General features: G+C 38.8%; 1 protein-coding gene across 6 annotated transcripts in view; it reads right to left on the bottom strand.

The window, feature by feature from the left end:
• The window catches only part of plekhg4 (pleckstrin homology domain containing, family G (with RhoGef domain) member 4), a 103,409-nt gene that overhangs the window by 41,973 nt on the left and 33,537 nt on the right, over window positions 1–27,899 (bottom strand). For 4 of the 6 annotated variants that reach the window (XM_073859020.1, XM_073859017.1, XM_073859019.1 and 1 more), the window contains exons 2-6: window positions 15,039–15,236; window positions 7,755–10,569; window positions 1,981–2,172; window positions 1,781–1,904; window positions 1,534–1,627 (exon numbers count right to left, since the gene is read on the bottom strand). In XM_073859020.1, the coding sequence (XP_073715121.1) occupies window positions 1,534–1,627; window positions 1,781–1,904; window positions 1,981–2,172; window positions 7,755–10,569; window positions 15,039–15,236 (3,423 nt within the window). The remainder of the gene's footprint in view (window positions 1–1,533; window positions 1,628–1,780; window positions 1,905–1,980; window positions 2,173–7,754; window positions 10,570–15,038; window positions 15,237–27,899) is intronic. The other 2 variants (XM_073859022.1, XM_073859021.1) reach the window with 2 other exon arrangements.

The following is a 27,899-nucleotide window of genomic DNA, read 5'->3' as shown; positions in this document are numbered from 1 at the left end:
TTATATATATATATAAGTATTATAGAGTATATAATTTGGTATATATATATATATATATATATATATATATATATATATATATATATATATATATTATATTTATTATAATATATATTATTATAAGTATATAATTTGGTATAAAAAACGTGAAGTGTCTTTTAAAACCACACATTTTTTATATTTTTTGCCAAATCAATTTATAAACCAAGGGGAAAAATCAATACTTCAGTTGGCCACATTTCAAACATATCTATTTGAATATAGAAGAAGTGCAATTGTCAGCTCAGAAGGACATCTATAATAAGATGACAGTATCAGTGGTGCAGGGATCCCATAGATGTTCCCTGAGGACCAGCCACTGAGCGACTGCATTCATTCAGATTATTCTATCTGTCAGCATTAGCACTGACCCTGACTGCACTCAAGGGCATCTGAACACACGTGGGACTTGCATTGTTCAACATTATCTTATAACATCAAGATGCTGTGTAAAGCCACAAGACGGCACTTGTATGCTCTTCTTCGTGGATTATGGATGTGAGATCAAAGACAAAGAAAAAAGTCATAAGAAGCGAAGGTCATATGGGGAATTTTTGCAGCTGTGAGAAGACGGAGACAATGAAAACTTCTCAGAGAGGATCTGTACTGTCCAAAACAACACTGTGATTAAAAGCATTCCTCGATGTGAATTTTCCATTGCTGATTCTTATCTCTGTGTTTAAATCAGGCAGTTAGTGAAGTCAGCATTGGCATGGCCTCAGTAACTGTTTGTATTAGTTGTGCAGGTTTCTGGCAGTAGAAGAAAGCAGCATTAAGACCCACGGCATCAAAAGTGCTCAGGGATCAAGTTCCTAAAGCATCATTTGAGTGCTTATTGGTTTCCTCAAATCTTACATGCTGATTAAGACAATTCAAATTAACATACTTTGTAGGACCACACATAAGAGATAATATTCTCCAAAACATTGAAATAAATGTACATAATTAAGTCTGACAGGTTATGAACGAATCCAGGTTCTCACATCAGATCCTAATTTAAAGTAGTTTTCAGCAACATAACCATAACCATCCAAGCCGAGGAAAAAAATCTCTTCTGCCCTCATACTCTCATGTGAGCATGTCTCAACATGTTATAGTGCATGAATGCATGGGAATCTCATTGTTTATTTCCACAGTTGGTAAATCGCTGTTATTGTTTATTATGTGTTGTTTTCAGTTGGTTTTTAGAAAACCGGTCTGTCAGGGTTTATCCAATAATGACTGTGATTTTGTTGACGGAAACTCTGAATTCCTCAGTAGCAGATTGGTCTGACTAGAAGTTAAGGTTAAATCTCAAGGTTTATGGCATGTGCACATTGCATTCCACATAGTATTAAAGTAGGTAGAGGAAATGCTTGGAGTGCTATGTGATGCTATACTCTGTGAGGAATACGGCTGCTTAGGGAAATATTTGTTTCCCCTCGAGGATATGAACAAGTGTGTGTCTGTGCATCTCCCCTATTTAAAATATAACCTACTGTCAGGGTGTTTTACCTGGAGGATGTTGAAGGCTTTAAAGAGAGCAGGGACAAGAGAACACCTACGGGCATCCACCAGGACAGTCAAACCTAGGGCACTAACTTCCTTCCTATAACACACATGGAGATTCAAATTAAGGAAAAACTCATGAAACAGTGATCCAAAACTAAAAAACATCACAGGTAAAGAAAAAACTTTTGGGCCAATAAATGTAACATATGTTGCTTAAACCTAGATTTGTAACAGCTAAGTGGTAGTTTACCTGAGTGTGGTGTAGAAGTAGACCATGATCCGCACCAGCTCTCCACTGTTGCAGTTAGGATTTAACCAGATAGTGTTCTTCATTGTCACTGTCATAAGTGCATGACCCGATTTATCTCTTGTTCCTTGGATTAAAAAATAAAGTTTTTTACCCCAAATCTGTATTTGAATAGACCATAAGTGTTGTAACCAGTTTCTTACCAGGCAGACAGAGCACTCCTGAGCTCAAGACTTGAGGATTGATGTCGTGTGTTTCGCTCAGAGCAGGCTGGGTCCTCTGGGAGATTGCTGGCAGTGGTAAAAAAGCTGCTGAGGGCACTTCCCTCTGGCTCTTAGCTAGCAAAGGAGTAGCAGACAGGTTGCAAACGGTGCTGTCTACTGCCTGACCGCATGCTGTAAAATAAAGGTTGGTTGAGTCACACATACCTAAATATTAATACAAAAAAAACCAATCAGAATTGGTTTATAGCATTAGGTTGATGATAGTTAATCTACTGTACCACTAGAGACAATAGCAACTCTTCAGTATAAGCACAGATAATGTTAATTTAATCAATACAAGTTAGTTTGTTACTAACTTTGATTGCTTAGTAACATGTAAAATGTTTAAAAAATAACAAAATCTTTAGGTCATCCATCTATCCATCCATTCTATGAACCCGCTTATCTTCTGCAGGATCAAATCTCTGAGTCATAAAAAGTATAAAACTATTCAGTCTGAAAAGACAGACAAAATTTACACAAATTTACATTACAAATCTGCTGAGGACCCACAGTCCAAAATCCTCAACTAACAATCCCAGGGGTTAAAGCAAAAAAAATCCTGATTCTGCAACCTCGGGCGCATTAATATTGACAGAAGTTTGAGCGAGAGGGGGAGTAGTCAGGAGTTATGACGTTACTGCGAGTTGAGGTCGAAGTGCTGCAAACTAAGTCCTCTTCTGCCATACAATATAGTTCTCATTTTTATACGCTCAAAAAATCACCATGTTTTATTTTGTGCCACTATACTTAACTCGTGTAACTACTCATGTAACAGTCTTTAAATAGGGAAAACATGGAAGTGTTTGGTGGCTTCTAAATTCATCCCTGTTTGGATCCTAAGGAATGAATGGGGCTAGCCTAAATGCTAACAGATTCACAATGCGCTGTACAAAGATTAAGTGCACGCATTGAAAAAGATGGGGATGTATTAATTTGTTCTATTTGAGATAAAAACATAGTAAAATATTGAAAAACTGTGGTGTTTTCCTTTAAATAATTGGACATTGAATTTATACTAATAATGTAATTATTAATATTGCTAAAGTTAGTAAAATACTTTGCTAACTACATGTGACTTTTGAATTCAAATGCAACTGTTAGGTGATTTATTACAGACTCAAGATTATGCAGTAATCCTAACACTACTTTTCTGTATTCTATCTATTTTTCATTTAGTAATAACAAAAGGGAGTCGGGACATACTTTCATATAACAAACGAAATCTTTCATTAGCGAAATATCAGTAATAGCAAAGTCAATAATAAGAAAATTTCACATACTTTTGTATTATGTAATATTTTCTAAAAACATAAAAAGTTATCAACAAACAAGTATATTTGCTTTATTAACGTGATTTCAAACAGATAAAGTTTTAATCATTTTATTACTACATTCACAAATGTATAAATTAACAAAAAAGGCTCAAAAACTAACTTGTTTATAAGGTTTGCAGTTACTAAAAAATGTCTGTATCCATTGACATTACATGACCAAAGAGCGAACGACTCGGACCCAAAGACTCGAGAGAGGAACGAATCAAATCTATATCCACTATGGACTGCATAGCCTTATATTTGAAAGATCGGATGACTGGAGCCCAAAAACTCGAGACATAAACTATCAATTCTGTTTCCAGACGGTATACACAGCCGGAAAGGGACTGTCATGTTACAGAAGCACAATGTCTTGTACACAAGGACTGACTTTGAGGTAAGCTAATCGTTTCAGTCAGTTTCTTGTGTAGGTTTCAGTGCTTATGTATATGTCAAGAAATAATAAAATAAGCATTTTTATTTCTCATAATTGGTTAGAAATGTTATAATTATTTGCATAAGTGGTTGTTCTGAGGGAATTTGTGAAATAACACGTAATCCAATTCAAATGAAAGGAAAGAACGAAATCACTCGAAAAAAGATTTGTTCATTTTGATAAACGAGATTCAAAGACCTTTCCATCACTACTATGTTTACTTGCTAGGTGACATCTCCACTGCTGGATCTTAACCACACATTTTAAAGATCCGCCTCATTCTACCTCTGATTGGCTAGTTTGTTAGTTTGGTTGAGAGTGAAAGATGTGTTCCTCTCATACTATTTATAGGCAAACACATGAACTCGAACTGATATTAATATATATATGCAGCCAAGGCTGTATACCGGAGATCCGGCACGGTGCCAGAAAACTTAAATCCCTGCAATCCAATGGAAAGACCATCAAGAACAAACACCGAAGTTATTAAGTCTGTACCAGCACGTGGCTTGGCCTTAAAATCTCATACACACACACTTCTCTGTTTCAGGGCAATTTCAAAGCATTCCATGTATCACTCTGTGCATCAAACCATAGGGAGGGATGGATCTGTGCCTATATACTTGACAGTATGATAGGGCTCAGCGATAAGTAGAGATCAGTTTCCGGTAGTCATAAAACTAAAGCTGTGCTCCAGTGCACTGCCATGCACTGCCGCTACTGTTGAAGGAAACAGATACTGAGATCAAAAACAGATGAGATGCAGTCCTGGGAGTTCCTAATCTAGCCTGGGACTCTTACATAAGGACAGAAAAAACACTGATAAATTGTTCTGAACTAAAATCTGGCTGATACTGCTATATTTCAGAATAAGGATTAGTGCTGTAACAGCAGGTGTGAGGTTCTGAATAATCTAAACATAATGGAATGTTATTCTTTAGCTACTGTAAATTTGACAAGTAAGAATTTATAATTTATAACATCCCCAACAAGCTACAAACGTCTCTGTACCCACATCCAGCCAATCTGCTCCTTGCCAGAAATCACTCGCATTGAGACAGTAGACCACAAGAAACCCCTAAAGAGCTGAGTGCTGCCCCAGACAGGGCAAAGTAGAGAGGGTTTTGGCTTTACACTCTCTCACCGCAGTCTGGAGTTCAGCCTGGAAAAGCCGATGGGCTATCACCTCTCTATACATTTCTTTCCTCTTATTTCTATCTGATTTTCATTTCCTAACGTGAACTCCAAATAGCCAGACAATTTGGGACGTCTCAATTATAACAGGTATATTTCCATACAGTAGACATATTTATTATCCTAAAAGGTGCCTTCTTGTGAACGTGTGCATATACTGCCTGTGTGTGCCTGTTTTAAAGATTACACACATCAATAAATGCAATACTCCAGCCAGTCTTCATTCAAATATGGCTTACCGGAGGAACGCTTACTGAGCTTATACAAACTACCTAGGTCCTCAGTCTTTCTAAAAGTGTGTGTTACATCTGCACACTTCATCATCTCTCTCACAGCTTGAAATGTCATTAAAGTCTCTGCTGCTTTTCATGCTGAAGAGTTTTTTAGAGCTTAACAACATTCAAAAAAAAAAAAACATTTCAAAAAAAGCATTCTCTTTCAGCAAACTGCTGACAATGAAGATTTTATGTTTTACTTTTCAATTTCTAGACTGTGTTTCAATTTCTTATAACTGTGTAATGAACAGTAGACAAACCTGATACAATCAGACAATAAATATGGATGCACATTGAAAAGAATAAATAAAAGAAAATATATATGCCGGTAATAATGGTGTTAGCAGTGATGATGTGTGTTTTGGGTATATGAACCACCCACTAAGAGAGAGAAAGAATAAGATCCATCACAGTCAAACTACCACAACAAACACACCATCATTTATTATTTCTGCCATTCCTTTCTTCAAAGCAGTGTAACCTCCATCCATTCTCTGTTACTTAAACACTCCATCTATATCCATTCACCATACACTTAAACACCCCCCTCCGCTTACCCCTTGCATTTTCTGTGGTCCCACAGCAGGGATTGTGTTCAAGCCCACCCACCTCACCTCATCCCATATACGTATCTCTTTCACACCTGTACCACACCTGAACCAGGTGAACACATCCAGGTACGATTATGACAAAAATCATAATTTGACGATTATTCACCTTGGTGTTGTAATTGCGGTTATTATTGACAATTTTACATTGAAATTTTGAATTCTAAAGAGCCAACAAACATCCAAAGAATAATATAACGTATAATATAATATAAAACGAATGGCTAAGGGCCCGTCCCATTTCTACCCCCTTAAAACTTCCACTTGGTTTTAGGTGCCCTCGACAGTAAAGTCCCCTCAGTGAGGGAAGTGGGGGTGAAAATCTTTCCCTATGAAATGGTACACCACTATAAATGAGCAAACGTGCTCATCTACATCACACACAGCGTCGATGCGTCTACCGGTAGTAGCCTACTACTATTTTCATTCAGGAAAATGCCGGGTTCAGCGGTTGTGTTGCCGGTTGCATTGGCTGTGGTAATTTATTTACGGCTACTTAAATCAACATAGACGACATGTGGAAAGCAGAAGAAACATTCGCTGTCTTCTTGGCCTTGTGGATTTGTTTCAGATATGTCGATTTGTTTAAATATTTTGATGTTATGTTCAACTAAGCTGTTGATGATTTAACGCTAGCCCAACTACAACTAGCCTAACCTGTTGTTTGTTTCGATAAACACAAACACTTTTCCAGCGGCGTCTGGCATCTTGGTCTTGCTCCCTAAAATAATGGGACGCCATACCCCTACACGTGCATGCGCAAAAGCGAGGGTTAGGTGAAAAATGTAGGGGAAGGGGAGGTATTGAGACACGTCAACTTATACATTTTAAAATCTCTGATTGACCATTATATTTGATGCCCAAACACAGAGAAATGAGCACAAATGGACAGCTGTAATTGAGGCTTTTGGTAATTATGTAATTGTTTCATCTGTAATTGTAATTGATTGTTTTTTTGTTTAATTGTGCAGCCCTACATCCAGGACAACCAAATCTTTAAGATGAAGCAAAGTTAGCACTCCGATAACAACCATGGCAGATATTCTTCAAAATTCAAGATACCTACCAAAAATGTTTGTTGCCCTTATTAGCAGTTTTGAATGTCTATACAACCAGCTCTCGGCCACACAAAACACCCTTTGGCTGCATAGATCTTTAGCATTGCTCACATTCAGAAAGTACACTACCAAAATACACAAAGCAAAAACCCTGCACGTGACCAAGGCTTCTTTTCAGCTGTTTCCTTTTACAGCTCACATGTGAAACCATGTATCTTGGACAGTGTTCAATAAAATGAATGTGTGTGTCTACAGTCCAAAATATGACCTGCTGCAAAGCTAGTCTCACGCTTTTCTTTCAGCTCTTTCTTATGAAGAAAAGCAGCTCTTTCAGGCCATGGCACCGGCCATTTGAGAGCCATTTGTAACTTGTCAGAGGTCTGCAACTGAAAAACTCTTCACATGGATAACACCCCGCTGGCCTGCTAATTTAGTGAAAACATACTAGGTGGACACGGCAATGGATGAACAGTGAAAAATGACTCAAACTATAACAAACAGCCTCTGAGAGGAACAGAGATGGTTTGTATAGTCTCATTCATGCATAAACACTTCCATTAAAAGGTGCAAGTGAGGAAGAACAAAATAGAAAATGAGAACATTAACTTAAAGCGGGAAATAGTGGTGAATAAGGTTTGTGAATTAGGAGGAAGAGGAGGAGGAAAACAAGCAGGATCAGGATTCTTGATCAGCTGAGGGAATGAAGGGAGTTTAAAGTAAAGTGTTGTAGAGGCAGCAGAGATGGAACCAATGGCAAACAGGTTTTGTCAAAAGGAAGAAAGTAAAAGGTGAGAGGGATGGACTTGATGACTCAAAGATGACTCTACCTTGCTCCTTCTGCTGATGGTAATGGGACTCCATGTCTGTTTGCTGTTGATGCTCTGCTGGAGAGCCATTCACAGAGGAAGTAATCCCATCCTCTTGACTCTCCTCATCCCTCCTTACATTCTCTTCCCTCTTTCTCTCCTCCTCTCCTTTTTGCCCTCCTTCTGCAGTGGGTGTGTCATCTCCCTTCACCAGTGTGTCCTGAGTGTGTGTGTCCATTTGCTCTGGGTGCGTGTGTCCATTTGTGTTTGGCACCCCTGAGGCTGGATCAGGGACTTGAAGGCATGCTGACTCAACTCTATTTTCGGAATAGCTTGGCACTATGGCCTCAGGCTCATTCACAACCACAGGGCATGTCACAGTACTGACCCCAATCACCTCTGAGCTTGAGGTCACATCACTTCTCTCGTCTGCTGCCTCTCTATCCCCCCTATTCTTTTCAATATCAGTGTCTGTCCCAACGTTGGTGCTACCCTCCTTGTGAACTTGAATACTTGTTGATGTAAAGTCAGACTTGGGTGTGGTATCAACCAGACCTGTTTGAGCTGTCTTAACTTCCTCTGCAGTACTAACTGCAACTATATCTCTATCTGTCGTTCTTTCTGTTACTCTACTGCTTTTTATTTCCACCTTTTCTGCCTCCTTGCAAGATGACTTTTCCACTTCTCTATCTGCATGTTCTTTCTTTGTATGGCAAACTTCAACTTCTACCTCTGATGTTATTTTGTTCTCAGAGGGCTCTGTCCTCACCTGACCCTGGGAAAATGTTGCAGCCAGATTCTCCCCAGGCTCTGTGGTGACAGAGGCGAAGATTACCTGTTTCCTTTGCATAGTAGCTAAAACAGGCCGACCTTCCTCCAGAGCACTGGCAATACAGTCACCAGATTTCTCTTTGTTATAGCCACCATCACTAAATGTCTGGTGGTCGTTATTTATAGCAGGAGTGTCAAGAACTGACTGGTCTACAGGAAGAACATGCTCCTGTTCAGGTGGTGATTGGATGCATGTGTGTACCTGACATTGGCTGGACTCTGTGTGATTTGTCTGTTTTTGTAATGACATACTGACAGTTAAGGGCTCAGAGTTGGACAAGTTGTTGTTGTCTTCCAATTCAGCTGTTACCTGCTTATATTCAGAACTGACTTCTTGTCTTTCAGCTGGATCAGATATTTGTTGTTCAACAATAGCTAGCTCTGAGTACTCACTCTCTAAAGCACTAGGTAACACTGGTTCTAATATGTCAACTTCTTTGCCCTCCAGCTGGACCACATTGACCGGTGTGCTGTCAGGTTGGGATACACTAATTAAGTTACATTCCGGTTGTAATGTGTCAACTGTTCTGCAGTCTGGTATTAAAGTGCTAACTACTATGTTGTCTAATTGAGATTGGTTGTCTAGTTGTGAAGATTTGACTGGCTCATTTTCTGGTTGTGATGTATTGACTGGTTTGCTGTTTGGTTGTAATGTGTCGACTGGTTTGTTTTCCAGTTCAGATATGCTTACTGGTTTGCTGTTCGTTTGTAATGAGCTGACAAGTTTGTCATCTACTTGTGATGTGTTCACTAGTTTGTTCTCTGGTTTTGGGGTTTCAACTGCCTCATTGTCTAGTTGTGATGTGCTGACTAGTTGGTTGTCTAGTTCAGACATGCTTATTGGTTTGTCGTCCGCTTGTAATGTGCTTACTAGGTTGTCATCTACTTGTGATGTGTTGACTGGTTTGCTGTCTAGTTGTGATGTGTTGACTGGTTTGCTGTCTAGTTGTGATGTGTTGCATGTTGGGATATCAGAAAGTGAAGCAGTATCAAAGCTGGAGTGCTGCGTAAACAACTCTTTCTCAGATGCATGCTTAAAGACACTGTCACAGTGGGCTGTACCTGTTGCACAGGTGGGCTCAGGCCTCTCCACTTGCTGATGTGAACTCTCTACCACAGCTGGTACAGTGGGGGTTAAGATCACAGGTTGGTAGGTGTCATTTAGGTTTTCCTCAATCAGCATGGCACAAACCATGCTCTGCGAGCATGCTCCCGGCTTTTGAAGACTGTCTGTTGGAATAGCTTTAGAGTGAGTGGATCCAGCCGTTTGCGGTTTATGTAGATTTCTGTAGTTCATGCTAATGGCCTGTGTGAGAGAGCCTTTTTGTGGGGAAAAACGTGGTAAGGAGATATCGGCCAGCTCTACATACTCGCCCTCAGAATCCTCTGCTGTGCAGCTAGAGCTTCTCCCACTGCTATCTTTATTAACCTCTTCAAGAGCAGGGAGTAGTTTATCATTTTTGTTTGAACAATCCATCTCCCCTGATTGGTCTGTGGAAGTGTCAATAAAAATCCTACATTTGATATCCTCAGGGTTGTCCTCCTGATCTATGTCAGAGTTTCTCCTCTCTCTGTCCCCATGTTCGTTGATCACCCCTCTACTTTCACCTTGTTCTGAAACTTTGGGTGGTCTGCTGATAAATTCTGGGTGAACAATATCCTCCCATGGTACCCTAAAAATATCATTATCCGCCGATAAAAGACAGTGTTCCAGGGCGTTTCTTTTGACCACAGTCCTTTCCCGGTTGATGGAGTCCAGCCAGTCCATGGTGAATAGAGAGGTGTATGCTAACTCCGGCACATCCAGTTCCTCCACATGCTGCCCGCTAACAGCCAAGCACTTCACTGTGATGCGTGGAGGGCTTTTATGTGAGGGTGTCACTTGCAAGTAGAAGTCACTGGGCTGTAACACACGCCAGTCCAAAGAGGAAAGCTGGATTATGACTTTCTCATGGATACACAGTGGCCAGCCTTCATGACGAAACAGGAAACCACAATATGGGAACTGTCGAGAGAACAAGGGGAAACAATCAGTCAGGTAATCTATCATTGTTAATCTATATGTCTCCATTACATTATGCAAAAATACACATGTTTTAATACACTGACAATAACATTGAGCAAAACACAGTTAGTGGTAGGATTCTGTCAAGTTAAGTAATCTCTAGAAACACCCGGTATACAGCGAAAATGTTGTTATTATTTTTAAAGGTCCAGTTTTTCCTGTGTTTTCTGACATTTGATTGTGTTTATGGTGCGTAATATAATGTGTTCATGGTTCGTGTGTATATAGTAAACTAGCTAATAGACCAACTGTATAGTATTGTATACAAGTGTTTAATATCGGTATCGGCATCGGACAGAAGTTGTCTGTTTAAATCGGCATCGGTATCGGCACATCCCTACTCTTATATATTAAAGGAATATTCCATTTTCTTAAAAGAAAAATCAAGATAATTTACTCACCACCATGTCATCCAAAATGTTGATGTCTTTCTTTGTTCAGTCCAGAAGAAATTATGTTTTTTGAGGAAAACATTGCAGGATTTTTCTCATTTTAATGGACTTTAATGGACACCACCACTTAACACTTAACTCAACACATAACAGTTTTTTCAACGGAGTTTCAAAGGACTATAAATGATCCCAAACTAGGCATAAGGGTCTTATCTAGCAAAACGATTGTCATTTTTTGACAATAAGAATAACAAATATACACTTTTAAACCACAACTTCTCGTCTAGATCCCGTCCTGAAAGCGTCAGCGTGACCTCACGCAATACGTCATCACGTCACGAGGTCACAGAGGACGAACGCGAAACTCCGCCCCAGTGTTTACAAGTGTGGAGAAAGTGGACCGTTCCGACGTTGTTGTATGTGGAATGATACTAATTAATGTCTTTGTGTCAGTTTATTGTTTACAATGGTCCGCAAATGTGCGTTTTATATATGTAACACGTGACCTCCCTACGTCACCACGCATTTACGCTAGGTCGCGCTGGACCGGACCCAGACGAAAAGTTGTGGTCTAAAAGTGTATATTTGTTATTGTCAAAAATGACAATTGTTTCACTAGATAAGACCCTTATGCCTTGTTTGGGATCGTTTATAGTCCTTTGAAAAACTGTTAAGTGTTGAGTTAAGTATTAAGTGGTGGTGTCCATCAAAGTCCACCAAAACGAGAAAAATCCTGCAATGTTTTCCTCAAAAAACATAATTCTTCTGGACTGAACAAAGAAAGACATCAACATTTTGGATGACATGGTGGTGAGTAAATAATCTGGATTTTTCTTTTAAGAAAATTGACTATTCCTTTAACATCATTCAACCGGGAATTAGAGGGCTATTGTCCAAACCGGCAGCTCGGTGTTGGCTTTGAAAGGGGAATTCTATTAAAGAAAATATATCGTTTGGCATTGAACTCTAAGCTTTATAATTTTGCAAGTATTATTTATGCACTAACAGCAACATTACACACTAACTAAAGTTTGAAAAATAGGATCAGGAAAAACGGGACCTTTAAACCTTGGAGACAGCAAACCTTTAAAAAATATAAAAGATAGAATGGCTACTTAGTACAGGAAAAATATAAAAAAAACTATTGTTATCAACTAATCCCCACGTTCCTTCCTTTTAGCTTACATCTGACTTGCTCTCAGTTCTAAGACACTATTTTTCATAAATATCGTTTTGTGAACAAAATGCATTGTGAGAAGTACTATACAAGTACATTTGTGCAGAATTGAACTAATGCAATTAAGGCTTTATTAACTGCCTTATAAATAATGTCTTTCTTCCACTTTTAGCACGCTTTTAAGATGCCATCCAATTCATACAAAGCAGTAAATTACAGATAATAAGATCACAGAGAATTAGAGTAGACAGGGATTATATGAGACACATTCTGTTCTTGTTAAACCCGGATGCTTCTTTAGTTCATAACCGAGAAAGTTTAGACAATAAGCCCTTTTATTGAAACTCAATTTAGAGCCCTGCAGTCACTATCAACCCTGTTTATTTCATTTAAATGAATAATGTTCGCAGTAGAGAGACTTCACCACAAAAGCAGTAAAATTGCTGTTTAACGTCCTCTTTGCTATAGAATGGAAAAACAGTTCCATTAAATCCCAAAATGACACCATAGGTCACTGGGTTTCTTCCTATATGATTTGACGACCATGTCACAGACTTTAATACTGACCCAATCTGTGTAACATGATTCAAAACTGCTTTCGGATATACCAGAGAAATGAATATTCTGAGCTTGACTCTGGTTGGCTGATAATGACCCATTTCCTTTGAAAGGCAGAGGAGGCCAAGGGAGGAAGAAGGGTTGTGTGTCCTTGTGTTGAGGGTATGGGGGAGGTGAAAGGGCTTTTTATTCACAGACCTCCTAGTTAAAGCTTCTGTTTCCCATTATTATATCCTTATTCACCTTCAAAACCCAAGTTGTGGCCCCTACCTACATGAGAGGAAGAGACAGACCTGGAGATACTTCACTGACCCCAGGTGCACGAAAGAGCAGCTGGTCCCACTGTGTTCAAGAGAGCATACATGCACATAGTATACATAAAATGATAAAAACTATCTTGTTTAGGGGCTTTTTTCAGGTGCACACTAAAGCACTTCCCTGTCTCCACCTGTGCTAGCATTCACATGATGAGACATCACAGTTGAACCTTTGTGTAAGAGTGCAAATGATGGGACGTTTTGGTGGTGTTACTATCAGCTATCACAGACTCTATCCTTTGATATTTTAAACATGCTTAGGTTAAAATCTTTAAAATCTTTCAGGCGTATGTTGGCCATTGGGGTATATTGTTCATGCCAACATCATTGTAGCCATGTCAACTGTAAAGAGGCAAAACACAACAAAAAAATACCTCCCCCATCATTTTATTTCCTGTCCTCCCCTTGTCAAATTCTGTACAAGTATGCTATACAGCACATGGGGGTGTCACAATGAAAACTGTAACTGAGGAACCAGCAGCTAAAATGGAGCATGAAGAGCATGTATAAGTGTAGACAGCTGTGTTGAGTATGTGAATGTGTGTGTCTGTACAGCTGTGTGTTGAGTACTTGTGTGTAACTGTGTTGTGTGAGGGCCACACTGAAGATCTGTCTGGGAAAAATCCTTGCGCTCCGAAGCGCTGATAGGACTTCTGGGGGCTTGTTCTCAAATAACCAAAACAAGAAGCATGAACACAAACATTCGGGCCAACAGGCTTTGCATTGCTTTTGTTTAACATGCCTGTGTGTTCTAGCAACACCCTTATGATGACTAATGATGAGTGGGGGCTCAGCTAACAAAACAATACACACAGAAAAGGACATGACAGAACACAACTACAGATTGACAAAAAGATCCGGATTTCACACTATGACCGTACAGTTGGGAATGCTGGGCTTAAATTAAAAGAATGAGAGAAGCAATGAGTAAGAGAAAGCAGAAGAATGAAAAGGAAATGTGTAACTCGCACATGCATCCTGTTGAAGGCAGGTAAATACGTGTCTAGAGATTTTATAAGAGTACAGAATAAAATTTATATTGTATGTCTGATACACTACTCGATTTAAAGGGACACTCCACTTTTTTTTAAATATGTTCATTTTCCAGCTCCCCTAGAGTTAAATATTTAATTTTTACTGTTTTGGGTCTGGCGCTAGCACTTTTAGCATAGCTTAGCATAATCCATTGAATCTGATTAGACCATTAGCAATGCGCTAAAAAATAACCAAAGCGTTTCAATATTTTTTCTATTTAAAACTTGAGTCTTCTGTAGTTACAGCATGTACTAAGACCAACGTAAAATTAAAAGTTGCGATTTTCTAGGCAGATATGGCTAGGAACTATACTCTCATTCCGGCGTAATAATCAAGGATTTTGCTGCCATACCATGGCTGCAGGAGGTGCAATGATATTACGCAGTGCCAAGAATAGTCCCTGCAATTGAAAGTTACCAAGGGGACTAGTTTCAGGTTCTGCGTAATGCTGTAGCCATGGTACAAAGTCCTTGATTATTACGCCAGAATTTTAGCACGATGCTAATGGTCTATTCAGATTTAATGGATTGTGCTAAGCTATGCTAAAAGTGGTACTGCTAGACCCGGAGATTGGCTGAATGGATTCCAAAACGGTAAAAATTAAATGTTTAACTCTAGGGGGACTGGAAAATTAGCATATTTAAAAAAAAGTGGAGTGACCCTTTAAGTTATCCACATTAAATCTCTTCCTTTCACATTAAAAAGTCAAGCATTTATGTGCACAAATTTTATTTTGGATGCATAATTCTTATCTAGCTTAACCAGCATGCCTTCCATTGTCTATTAACTTCAAATCTATGGTATTTTAGGTTGGTTCTGAAGAGAGTGAAAATTTAGAGGGTTCTCCACTCGTACCAGATGGGAAACCCACCCCATTCCCTTTCTCTGTCTATTTATTTCCTTAAAATGAAAGGGAACTTTGACACTTACGCATGCATCCTGTTGAATGCTCTGTAGGATGTGTTTTGCAGGCACCAGGAAGTCGATGATGTAGCGTAGTCCGTCTCCGCGATATGTTGTCTCGACCACGTCTAACACCTGGCACAGCACGGTGGCCGCAGTGGCTTCAAACGGAGGGTAAAGAGCAGAGAGCGAGCTCTGGATACAGCTGTCCAGAGATTCAGAGTCCTGGAGAGAAACATACAGACACGCTCAGCTTTCAGCAGAAGCTCTATAAATATACAAGACCAATTTGATTTCAGATATAAAAAGTTCTACTGTGTACCAACTACATCAGCAGTGTTTTTGCCGTATATGTTATTTTGACATATGTAAAGAGAATGCTAGATGACTTCAGTTAGGTCACTGATCATTCTAACAGCATGAAACGCAACATGCTGTCCATCAAACCAAGAGACAGCAAGATTAAATTCTGCAGCTCATGCATACTGGAAGCACATTGAATCACCCAGGCTTGTTCTTGTCTGTCAATACCCAGGAAAATCTTGTGCACGTGTCCGGAAAACAGCTGAACAGCGTTCCTGGTGGTCTTCATGATGGGCTTTTCACTTTGAGGAAGCTCAAAAGAGTACAGCAACCGGCAATGAAACATGACTCTTAAAGACCAACCAAAAACCTGCTAAAAATATCAGTTGCTCCAGTCACACTTTAAGAAACAGGCTACTACACTACTTAAAGCGGAATTGAACCCTAGACATTTCAGCCTGTTATCCCGGGGTAATTTATGTCCATTTTTCATTTTACATGAGATAAAAAAATAAATTTGCACGATTTTGATTATTAGACTGTGTTGAAGTGGAATTTTCGTAACAGTCTTTGATGGACTCAATTAACCAGAATGGACTGCGCGAAACTGAGTCATTAGCTCCACCCACTAACCAATGCAGCCTTCAGGTTTGTCGGACTTCGTGTGGCGCCGCAAGAACAGGCAGCCGGATGACGTCAAGGTTCCTCGAGAGGGATTTAAAAGCAAACTCCTCCGTATGATTTCTCGAATCGCTCTCGCTGTACTTTGATGTCATCCGGCTGTCGATTCTTGTGGTGCCACATGAAGTTGAACAAGCCTAATAACTTCTTTTACCGCTCAGCTTGCTCTCAAATCAACTCAAGTCAACTTGAAGTTAGCTGGCAGACAAACCCAACCAAACTGTAACTCCGCTTTTACCGTCTCTGAAGGGGAAATCACCAATACCCTCAATAAAAGATGACTAGAACCTGTGCAGTATGCGGATGTAATGACAACAAATTTAGGCCACCGGGAGTATTTATTGTTTACATCAGGTAATGTAAAATGGTAAACATTTCTAAAACATAATTTGGCTAAGTTGTAGCTTGTTTTGTGTAACTACGGTAAACATACTACGTAAAAAGTTATCATCATGTTGTTGTTTTTATGAACACGAGCAAAGCAAGCTAAGGGGGCGTGCACACCAACGCTTTTACGCCCGCAGCCGGCGCATGTTTTCAATTGTTTCCAATGGAAGCTTGCCGTTTTTCAAATAAGCCAGGAGCTAGCGGCTTTCTTCCGCGCTGAAAACCGGCGCTCAGCGAGAATTGAAAAAATATTCAACTTTGGATGAAAAGCTCCGCTTGTCAATGTCAGTTCTCACACGGCTGTCCAATCACAGTGGAGGAGGGGCAGGACATTACCACAGCAACCAACCGGCTCACAGCTAAAGTATCAAAGCTACCAAAGCGCTCAGCTGAAGAAAGCTGGCACTCAGCTGAAAAAAACAGCTGGCATTCGGCATTGTCCAGCCGTTTTCAGTCGAGTTTAAAAGGTTTGGTGTGCACAACCCCTTAAGTTAGCTCATCCTGTGCAGCTGTCATTCAAAGAACGTTATCATCTACTGTCAATCATCTCGCCTCAAGACCCACCTCCATTTAGAACGTTCAGAATTATGTAGTCGTGCATTTTTCTTCCGGTGATTTGACAACCCGTGCATGACAATTCATATTACATAATCATATGTTTCCACATATACCTCTGTTTAAATGCCTTACTACTAAAGTGTTCCCGAACCATGATGAAACCCCAATAACTCACCCTGGCTGTCAGGCTATGTTAATGTGGTGTATTTATTACAGTCATACTTATGTATCTCACAACACTACTTGGGTAACCAAAGATCAGAAGTACAGTATATTATAACCACTGTCTGTCTGTCTGTACATAACGTTATTCACCTAGTGTACTGTGTGTGTACATGAAAAATGTGCAATCTGGGGGTAAGATTGTATTGACAAAAAAACTACAGCAGGGCCAGAGTTAAAGATAGTATTGAGAAAAAGAAACCGAGAACATGGGAATGATCAGACTAAAAACACAGCTCAAAGCACTGCAGGGTTACAGGTGCACAGTCGATAAATGTTTTTATTCCACCAGACAATGAGAAAGCAGAGATATCATGTAGAAGGAATGAGAAAAACGTCCCTGAAAATAAAACACTGAATGTTACAGGATAAGAAAGTACTAGACTACATGTCCACAGGTGTGTGTACTGAAGGGGAAAAGAGTGAGATAATCAGCCAGAGCAAAAAATAAGACAACATAATAAGAGATGCTGAAACACAAATCAAAGGCACTTTCTTTCTTTCTTTTATAATAGCAGAGTTGCATTACATACTTTACTGCACAAAAATGAATACATGTAATCAAATAATGTATAATAAATATATGTATGTGTATACACCAATTCTTGTGTAAATGGGCAAGATGTAATATAAGTGTTTTAGCATGTCCAAAATGGCCCTATTTGTGTGGGAGCAAAAATGTGCTGTTTTTGTGTCTGTACCTTTCAATGCAAATGAGCTACAGCTCCTCACTCCCTTACCAAATGAGACAGTAAGCTCGCTTTTAATTAAAGTAGATCTGATTCCTACACAGTCTGAGACAATAGTATCTTACTATTGAGATATGGCAGACACATACAACTTACTGAGGGTGGAAACTATGGTAGTGCAGGACTGTTAGTCAGTAACTGTGGGCATGGCTTTATCAGTGTGACATCATATTAACAAGATAGTCAAAACAGCATGTTGGGAATTAAAAGAGATAGAAGGGTTGATTTTGTTCATTGTGGGGTGTTAATTGCTCACATACTGCCAATACACTTATTTACAAACAAAACACCTTGTAAAAGCGTATTTTGCATAAATATAGTGGTGCTACACAAGACTAACTTTGCATGCCCAGACACGGGAATTGTTTGGCAGGAGGTTATCAATTTGTCAAAAGTTTAAAGGACTTAGCATTGCTAATAGCTAATAGAGTTTAACACAAAGAAACATATAATCATCTTCTTATTATGTTCTCAACAGACTAATGGGGAAGAAGCAGGTTAACTGGGGCATCATGTGTTCAAAACTGTTGAATTTGGTGTGTATATGTTTTGTGCCATACTGTTATGGGTGCTGAATCTGAGACCCCCCCCTCCCAAAAAAAAAAAAAAAAACATCTGAACCATCTGAAATAACAGACACATGGGATGAAATGTCATGTTTTACTTTGATTAGTGTGTGTGTGTGTGTCTTATGCTGGTCTAATATACTGATTGCTATCTGTTTTCATTTCATCTAATCTTTTTCTTTCTCATCCCCACGTCTCACTTTATCTCTTTTATTTCTTTCCTGCTTCCTCTCTATTTTTCACTGATAAATTGTAATATGGCTTTTGTAAATCCAGTAGTGCATTACAAATGCTTATACCACGGGTCTGTTGAATGCTGCATTCTGATTGGCCGAGAAATGTTCTATGGGTGTTGATTATTTTTCTGTAAACCGCACACCTATCTTTTCAAATGTCTTAAAAATAGGCACCAGAGCAATGTTTGTGGTAACCGTGGTATAAGCGGAATAATTGACTCCGGTCCTTTGAATTATTTGAAAATAATGCACACCTGCGGTGTAACGGCACTCCGCTTCGCGTCATGCCGCTTTACCACCTTGGTGTGCATTATTTTCTTATAATTCAATGTCCCATCATCAATTATTCCTTACAAAACCCATATGAATAACCGGGTTCATCTTATGCAAATCAATATAGTGTTTACAAACACTAAAATACTGTACAATCTGGATGCTTAAATGTTATTTATCAATATCAGTCATTTCAGATACATGAGCTGCATGCTCTGTGGTAAAAACAAACAATCAACACTCCACTTCAGGAGTAATTTACGTCATGAAATAAGACTGAACGACATGGAGAAAAAAGTAAATGTCATAAATTTGTATAATGTAAAAGTGACATGCAATGTGATAAAACCTAAGATTAATGTGTCAAATAATATCAACTATTTTTTACAAAAATCAAATAGAAATATAAACAAAGAGGCTTAAACTACCATTTACACATGCAATATGATCTTAATAGCATTACTATAAACAAACAATGATGAGAATGGGGCTTTGCTTTCAGTTTCTTTAGCATTCACTCAAACTTTTTATTGCTTAAATAGATTGCTTATACAGATGTCATATTTCCCTTTTGATTTGTGAAAAAATTAGATCCTTATAAAAACAGTGTGTGATGTGTAGAGGTAAGTGTTTAGCTTTCATTGTGTGCATATAAAAGAGAGAAGTGTGTAGCACAAAGAGCCATAGCTGCGAATCCTCAACCAATTATGTCCATCATTAAACTGAGAACATGAGATGAGAAAAGCTTTTTTTAGTATGGCACCCCGACGGCCTTCAAAGCAGACAGGGGGGTTTTCCTCTCAAGCATTTTCCACTGATGCGCCAAGACGACATTAATCAAAAGAGTAGGCACTGGGGCTTGGAAGAAGCTTCTACAAAAATCCAGCAGAATCTCTCTCTGCTTAATCATGTATATCATTAATGTCACCACAAACACCATCCATTACCATGGGCAAAAAATATTATCACTGTTCCAAAAGCTGTCACTCCAACTAAAACATCACAGTGGCAGAGCATCAGAGGAATATTTTGATTAAAGGAGGCTGTGGTTTCATTTACTTATGACAAATGTTCAGTCATAAGTATGACTTCGCCGGCGGTTATGTTTTACCCTTTACATTCTAACCCAGGAAGGAAGGGGAATCAATGCAGACTTCCTTTTTTGCTCAAAGCAAATATTACAGGTCAAATATTTGACATACCTTGTAAAGGTAAAAATGGAGAAGAAAAGAAACAACAGCTTCATATTTGTGCTGAATACGAGACCCTAGAAGCACCCAGTCAGAGATGAAAGGGATTTAATGCCAGATACTGCAGACTGCTTTATTTTTCAACATCTTAATGACCACACAAACCTCTTCCATCTTTGTTTTAACTCATCTTGGATTTTAAAATATGGCGTCTTTTTGTAGTCATGCATATGGGATGAACAATCTGTGTATGTGTGGTGTAAATCACTTTCTCAAAGGGATTTTTAGTTTTTGTGGTTGGACTTGTTCTTCATTGCACTGAACTCAAACAGGTCCTGACACAATCGACAGTCACGTTTCACATATTATGTGCTGGTTTTGGAACAATATTCCCTTAATTTGGAAGAATAAAGTCAAATTGTATTAAGTGGAGAATAGAAAATAATAAACTGAGAATCCTGGATCTGAAAGCATGATCAAATGCACTAAAAATGTAATGAACAAATAGAAACACATAATTTTCGGAATGAAATTTTGTGTGCACAGATTTAGTGTGGGCTTGCACGTGGGACACAAAATGGTCTTTCTATTTTTTTATAAATACAAAATCTAGGCTAACTGAAACATATCCCAAAATGTGACAACCGTCTAATGAGGGCTGTCTGTGTTTGGGGATGTTGTTCCTCTAAAATTGTTATTTATGGTCTAGGCTCTTTTGAAGATAATCATGACATGGGAGTACACACCATACGCCTTTGTTAAATCAGGCCTGCCCCATTTTAAGGCAACAGCTTGGCCTTTGGCTGGGCAATATTAGATTACTTTAATAAAGCATCTCTATGGGTCACACTCTTACTAGAGAATAATCAATTGCACTTGTCTCAAGAGAACAGTGAATTTCACTGCTGGCTGTTTAACCCTTACAGCACCCTGTTGTAGATAAAAGAGGAAGACGTAAACAAGGAAAGCATTGAAAGCATTAACAAATGAGATAATAAACAAACATACATAGGGCGAAGGATGTGTCAAATCATGTGCAGAATGACAAACAAAGGAACTATGGGAAGTTCTGCGTGTGCATATTCCATGTGGGCTTGGTAATGAAGTATTGCAAGTGGTTGGATCGATAATGGGAATGTGAGAAGTTTAGACTTGTTCTTATAAACACAAAAATAAGTGTGACAAATTATTGTGGTATCTTAACACAGAAGAAATAAAACTGCAGCAATAATATAATACATAATATATAAATAAGACATTGGTCTTTGAACTGTGTTTGTTTAAAATTGCGGCCAAGTTCTAACAGATGTGTAAAGGAAAAAGAGACATGACCAAATTTGTGTGCATGTACTGACACACACACACACACACACACACACACACACACACACACACACACACACACACACACACACACACACTTAGAGAGACTGTATGGTAGGGCAAGACACAAAGGACCTGACCTTTCACCCCAGCACAAGTGACAGAATAAACCAGCTGTCCATTTGTACGACACATAAAAAGAAAATGACAGTGAAAGACAACAGCTTTTACACCAAAGAGTGAGATTTTCCATTTCCAGTGTTTTGTTCTGTGCCAGCTATTGTGCATGAATATGCCACTGAGGTTTAGTGGGTAGACACTTAAGCTGGGGATCAAAATTATGCCGGCTTGTTAGTGGGCATTACTAAGACACAGGAGAGACATAAAGCCTTTTCTTTTCCTCCTCGTCCCCCGACATACACATTTCCTCACCAAGTAAGTTAAAGCAGTCTGATAAGAAAAAAGGCAGAAGTATATTAAATTTTTTACATGTATCCGGACATGCGTGACAATTTACGTCATCACCATCAGATTTTTAACACATTGTATGCGTTTGTTGTGCATGTGCCTACAAAAAAAGGTTGTATAGCCCAGGAGATGCATTGCATTTTGTCACAAGGTGCATGTCAAATAAACTATACTTTGCAAGGCTGTGCATTCAACTGCGCACGTAAGGGAACAAGGTTCCCCCGCTGCCTAAAAGCTGAAACAGCTGTTGCTCCATCACCCCTAGAAAACTCAGCAACCACATCAGATTGCTGCACAATGATTTTAAGTTTATTCATAGATCATTACAGGGGTCAAATCAACCTGGGAACACCTATCCAGTGCTCAAACATAGCAACCAAAAAGAAAACACATTCAGGAAACTACACTGCGTACTAGACAAATGGTACTTTTATAGATATTTTCCAAAGGAAATTCATTTCCAATGGATCCCCAAAAAGACTGTTTTCATAAAGAGAACAGGATAAGAGTTCAGTAAGATGACATGAATGAGTTCATATGGAACTACATTTAACTTTGTCTGGCAGCTGACCGATATCGGCAGGTCAGTTTATGGCTAATACAATTTAATGTAATAATAACAATTACATTTCACAGATGAGGTTTAGCTAAAGCCAGGACTAGGCCTTAGATAAGTTAAGATGTTTAAGCATCTTTAATAAGCATGCTTTAGAAAAAACGTTACTGGTGTGCATCTTGAAACAACTCAATGGCACTGGCATATTTTAAGATCTGTCATTGCAAGTTATTTTCTGTTGAGACAGCTCAGACGTGGGTCTAAGGATTGTCTGCGAACACTGTTTACGCTGGTAAAGTTTCTAACATTTAATAATCTGACCTAACATCTAAGGATATAACTTCTAGAAGATAAGCACATATGAAGATTATAAACGAGTCAGAAAGGTTACAAAAATCAAAATGAATGCTGTGCAGCGAGCATCACATTCTTGGTGTCAGCGAGACATAAAATTAATGTGCACCGACATTCCACAGGGATTCAAACGTGATGCTCACACAAGTCATAAATGTTAAAACCACTTTGCTTTCAGCTCTCAAACACATAAAAAACCCTGTAAACTGCTTGCATCTCTTCTCATTTGGGTCTTCAAAATGTACCATATACACTTCTAAATCCCAGCATTTACAGAGATTTTCTTTATTTATTTATTTATCACATCATCCCAGCATCTATGGCTAGATTCATGGCGAGAACTGGCTAATCCATACATATTACACAAGCTGATCCACACACAAGTTGGGGAAGAGGTTATTTGGTATCCAATTCACATAACTTGAATGTTTTTGACCTGTGGGATGAAAACGGGAGTACACTGACACAGGGAGAACATGCAAACTCCACACTGAAAGGCCACATGGCCTAGCCAGGGCTCGAAGCCGGGACCTTCTTGCTGTGAGGTCATGAGCACTAATGAACAGCGACACAAGTATTAAAATACTGCTCTCTGATCAAGCCAGTCATGGCTGGCGTCAAGCTGTAAACATTGTGCCATGAAGCCAGAAGTCACCAGAGAGCCCATCCCTCTACAGCTGTCTACTCTACAAATCAAATGTTCATCATTGGCAACATTTAGGGGCCAGTCATTTTTTTACTCTTTGTATAGTTTGACCAGTGGACAATGACATGTTTGTGTCTCACATTAATAATTAAAACAGAATAGAACTTTAACACAAAAATTCAAATCACAAAACATACTGAGAACTGTTAGTTATCTCGTTTGATATCTATAAAATAAGCAATGATTAACCTAAATATTTAGCAGGAAAAGAGCGCCTTTATGACTTTGCAATAAATCCTGATAGAGGGAATATGGATTAAGACATAGCTCAGTGACATGCAATGTCAAATGTTACATGATAATCTTAATCAACTGTATATGGATGCCAGACCCGCAGCTTTTAGATTCAAGTGCCTTCTCAAAATAATCCCATCTAATTTTAATCAGCCTTTCCTTGAAATCCAAAACTGTAGATGGGAGACTGGCAAATAAGCAGTCTAACACACAACTCAAAATCTCAAGTCATTGGGTCTCTGGGGTTAATCTCCAGAACGGTGTACAACTCCAGAGCGACAGCACTGAGATCAAAGCCTATTCATGTGCTCAACAAAAAAAAATGTTGACTTTTGGCCCTCTGCCACTGATGGATTGAGTTCTTTCGTCCTTTCCATTGTGAATTGAGACTTTATTGGCAGAGAGCTGGATTTTGTGGCGACGCTGTCTGAGCCTGAACTCAGCAGAAAGTGACAGTGTTTGGTTTTTGTGGAAGGGTTACGAACATTTTGGTACTATGCGTGACTATGCATGGGTACCAACTGTGAAAATTGCAGATCACATTTAGTTACCATTTGTCCTGTCATTAAATGGTGACTTATAAAAATTGGACCTTGGAACTTGGACTTTCTGATATTAATTATATGATAAAAGTAAGGTCTACATCAAAAGGAAAAGATTGAGAGATTTTGTTTATCTGTATCGCCGATAGCTTTAAAAGCTTAGCATTAGCAACTTTTTAACAACAGAATATAAGACAATCTTTCAGGTCAGAATGAATAATATCTCTCTATCAGTGACTATTCCAGCTTGCTGTCCGATACAACTCAACTCCACTAACGAAGGTCGTAGGGTGTAACAGAACAGTAAATTTAGCAAAATACGAAAATTATACATTACAGCCAATGTTTGTGTGTGTAACCCCTTTTGCATTCTCAGCAAATGGACCATTTATACACGCAGGGAGGTTTCCTTCCCTGCCCACACATTTGCAGTGTGACAGCATACTCTGAACATCTATAGCAGTGCACACGGTTTCATATCCCTCTGTAATATAATGAAATACAGCTTTAGAGATATTTCATCTGTTTCAAAACTACAGATGACAAAACCCTCTTCCTGCTTACTATAATGATACGCTGTGCTTTCCAGAAGAACTGACAGAAACACTGCTACTTCATCCACATTTGTTCTTTGTCCATAAACCAATCAAATCATTAGCATGTTAGTTTAGTAAGCATGTTGAGGAATCAGCTGCCTAACTGTAATAAGTCATTATCTTAAGAGACAAAAGAGACTGATCTTATACTGTACCTGAAATAAATGTTAAAGGATAAGTCCATTTTCTCATTAAAAAAATCCAGATAATTTACTCACCACCATGTCATCCAAAATGTTTATATCTTTCTTTGTTCAGTCGAGAGGAAATTATGTTTTTTGAGGAAAACATTCCAGGATTTTTCTAATTTTAATGGACTTTAATGGACCCCAACACTTAACAGTTTTAATGCAGTATAAAATTGCAGTTTCAAAGGACTCTAAACGATCTCAAACGAGGCATAAGGGTCTTATCTAGCGAAACGATTGTTGGTTTTTGGCAAGAAAAATAAAAAACATGCACCTCTAAACAACAACTTCCCCTCTTCCCCCGGCCGTGTGACGCCCCAGCGCGACCTCACGTAATTGCATAATGACGTGGAAAGGTCACGTGTTACATCTATGAAACGCACATTTGCGGACCATTTTAAACAACAAACTGACACAAAGACATTAATTTGTATCATTCGACATACAACAACGTCGGAATGGTCCTCTTTCTCCACACTTGTAAACACTGGGGCGTAGTTTCGATAGGCCATCCGTGACCTCTTGACGTGATGACGTATTACATGAGGTCGTGCTGGTGTGGCACAGGACCAGAGGAAGATGAGAAATTTTGGTTTAAAAGTGCATATTTTTTATTTTTCTTTCCAAAAATAACAATCGTTTCGCTAGATAAGACCCTTGTGCCTCGTTTGAGATAGTTTAGTGTCCTTTGAAGCTGCAATTTTAAACTGCATTAAAACTGTTAAGTGTTGAGGTCCATTAAAGTCCATTAAAATGAGAAAAATCCTGAAATGTTTTCCTAAAAAAAACATAATTTCTTCTCGACTGAACAAAGAAAGACATCAACATTTTGGATGACATGGTGGTGAGTAAATTATCTGAATTTTTTAAAGACTTATCCTTTAAGCAAAACTTAAGCATGGAAGAGAAGCACAAATCAAGTCACAGCTTTATCCCATATCATTACATGCTTGGTATCCGAAACCCATCTCATATTGCATAGTGCTCTCTCGCACTGCTCCTCAAACAGCACATGTCTTCAGTTGTGTTTATATATCACGGTTGTCACATAGAAAAGCGGTGGTCGTGATTTACAGGCATGTAGGACGAAATTAGCCCTTTAACTCTTCAGTCAACATCTCTCAACTCTCTCTCCCCATCCCTCTGACATTAAAACCTTTACTCACACATCTGTTACATCCTTCCACTAAAAAGTATTCAAAGTCAAGCCGACATTCCTAAATGTGGTGGACCATCTATCTTTGTACATCACAACATGAGAGCATGCTATTTGTCCTGTGCATACAGCATCACAGGGGCAGAGTTGAGAATTAACGTTTAGAAACCGCTGAAAAACTGGTTGGTCCAAACACACGTTACCATGTGACCTGTTGCTCAATAGTATTTGTATTATTATACCTATCTAACCACATACAACAATCACAAGATCACAATCCATTCATGTGACTGAATGATAGGCTCTCACAGGAACAGAGGGGTTAGTATGAGGGAAAATCTGACTATAAACAGAGCATTCTGAGCGTTAAACATAAATCTTGTTTAAGATGTAGCATAACAGAGATAAGAAACAAAAAAGAGCATGAGAGAGAAACAGATTATGCTGTATACCCTGAATTATACAGGTGCTATCAGGAGAGGCAGAATTCGACTTAATTACTAATTATAGTAAAGACTATACCCAGCTGTACCCAAATCTTTTTGCATTTTTAAAATTAAAATGTCTCTTTTTTAAATAATTAATCAATTTACATACCCAAATGGAGATTATGACAGAATTTGGCTCCAAACGACACATCTAAACAAATGTCTCTAGTGACATTCAACTGCACACACACATGTAAACACATGCCTATACTTTCAATATCACAGACAAGGTGTTCTCATGAAACCCCTTATATTTGACAAAAAACAGCACAGTGGAATTCCTTATTCAAGAGTCATGTGATCTTTCAAGCATGCGGCTTTACTCTGAAGGGTTAAAGTTTAACACATCAGAGCAGGGTCAAGAAACAGCTCGAAACTTCAAAAATGGATGCAGACAAAACTCAGAACTCTCTTCTTTGAGCACTCAATAAACACACACACACACTAAAGCATCTGAATAAACCTTCAAACAAAGCTTTTAGATAACCTAGTGACCCTTGAACAAACGTCTCTACAGTGAGCTGGATTGAATTAAAGATTTTTCATTGCCAAACTGCCCTTGGACACCAAAACGCAATGAATGTAAAATGAGCCTATAAATGGGCCAAATTTAAGGCTCTGACATCATGATAAGCAGCACTGAACTGAACGAACAAGCATTTGCATTTGTTTCCAGTTATGCCGAAGCTATTGCAAGCAAAAGATCACCGACCAAGAGCTACAAAGTTTCTTAAAAAAACGAACTATATGCAGGCATAACTTTGGAATAGGATGTTTAATTGTACCCTTACCTAGTTCTTTCAATTACAAAGACGGAGAAATTGCAAACAGGACAGTCGCAGTAGCGTACTTCTTGGAGAAATGGTTTTAGAGCGGTGTGTTTGTACTCAAGGACAAGCTCCAGGTCAGAGGAAGTGCCTCATAAATGGTCTGAACTATGAATGTTTGTGGTTCAAGAAGCAGATGTAGCACCGAGCAACCTGCTTACAGACTCACTGTGGTTTGGGTTGATAAATGAGTATATGAGTATACCAATAACAATGTCTTTCACTGTAAACACTTTCATTCAGTGCCTCTTTACATTTGCTTCTCTTTCTGCTCTCGGTTTTCTT

The sequence above is a fragment of the Misgurnus anguillicaudatus genome, chromosome 21 (genome assembly GCF_027580225.2).
Source record: "Misgurnus anguillicaudatus chromosome 21, ASM2758022v2, whole genome shotgun sequence".
NCBI lineage: Eukaryota > Metazoa > Chordata > Actinopteri > Cypriniformes > Cobitidae > Misgurnus > Misgurnus anguillicaudatus.
The sequence above is the reverse complement of the archived record's forward strand: the minus strand, read 5'-3'. Positions and strand labels throughout refer to the sequence as shown.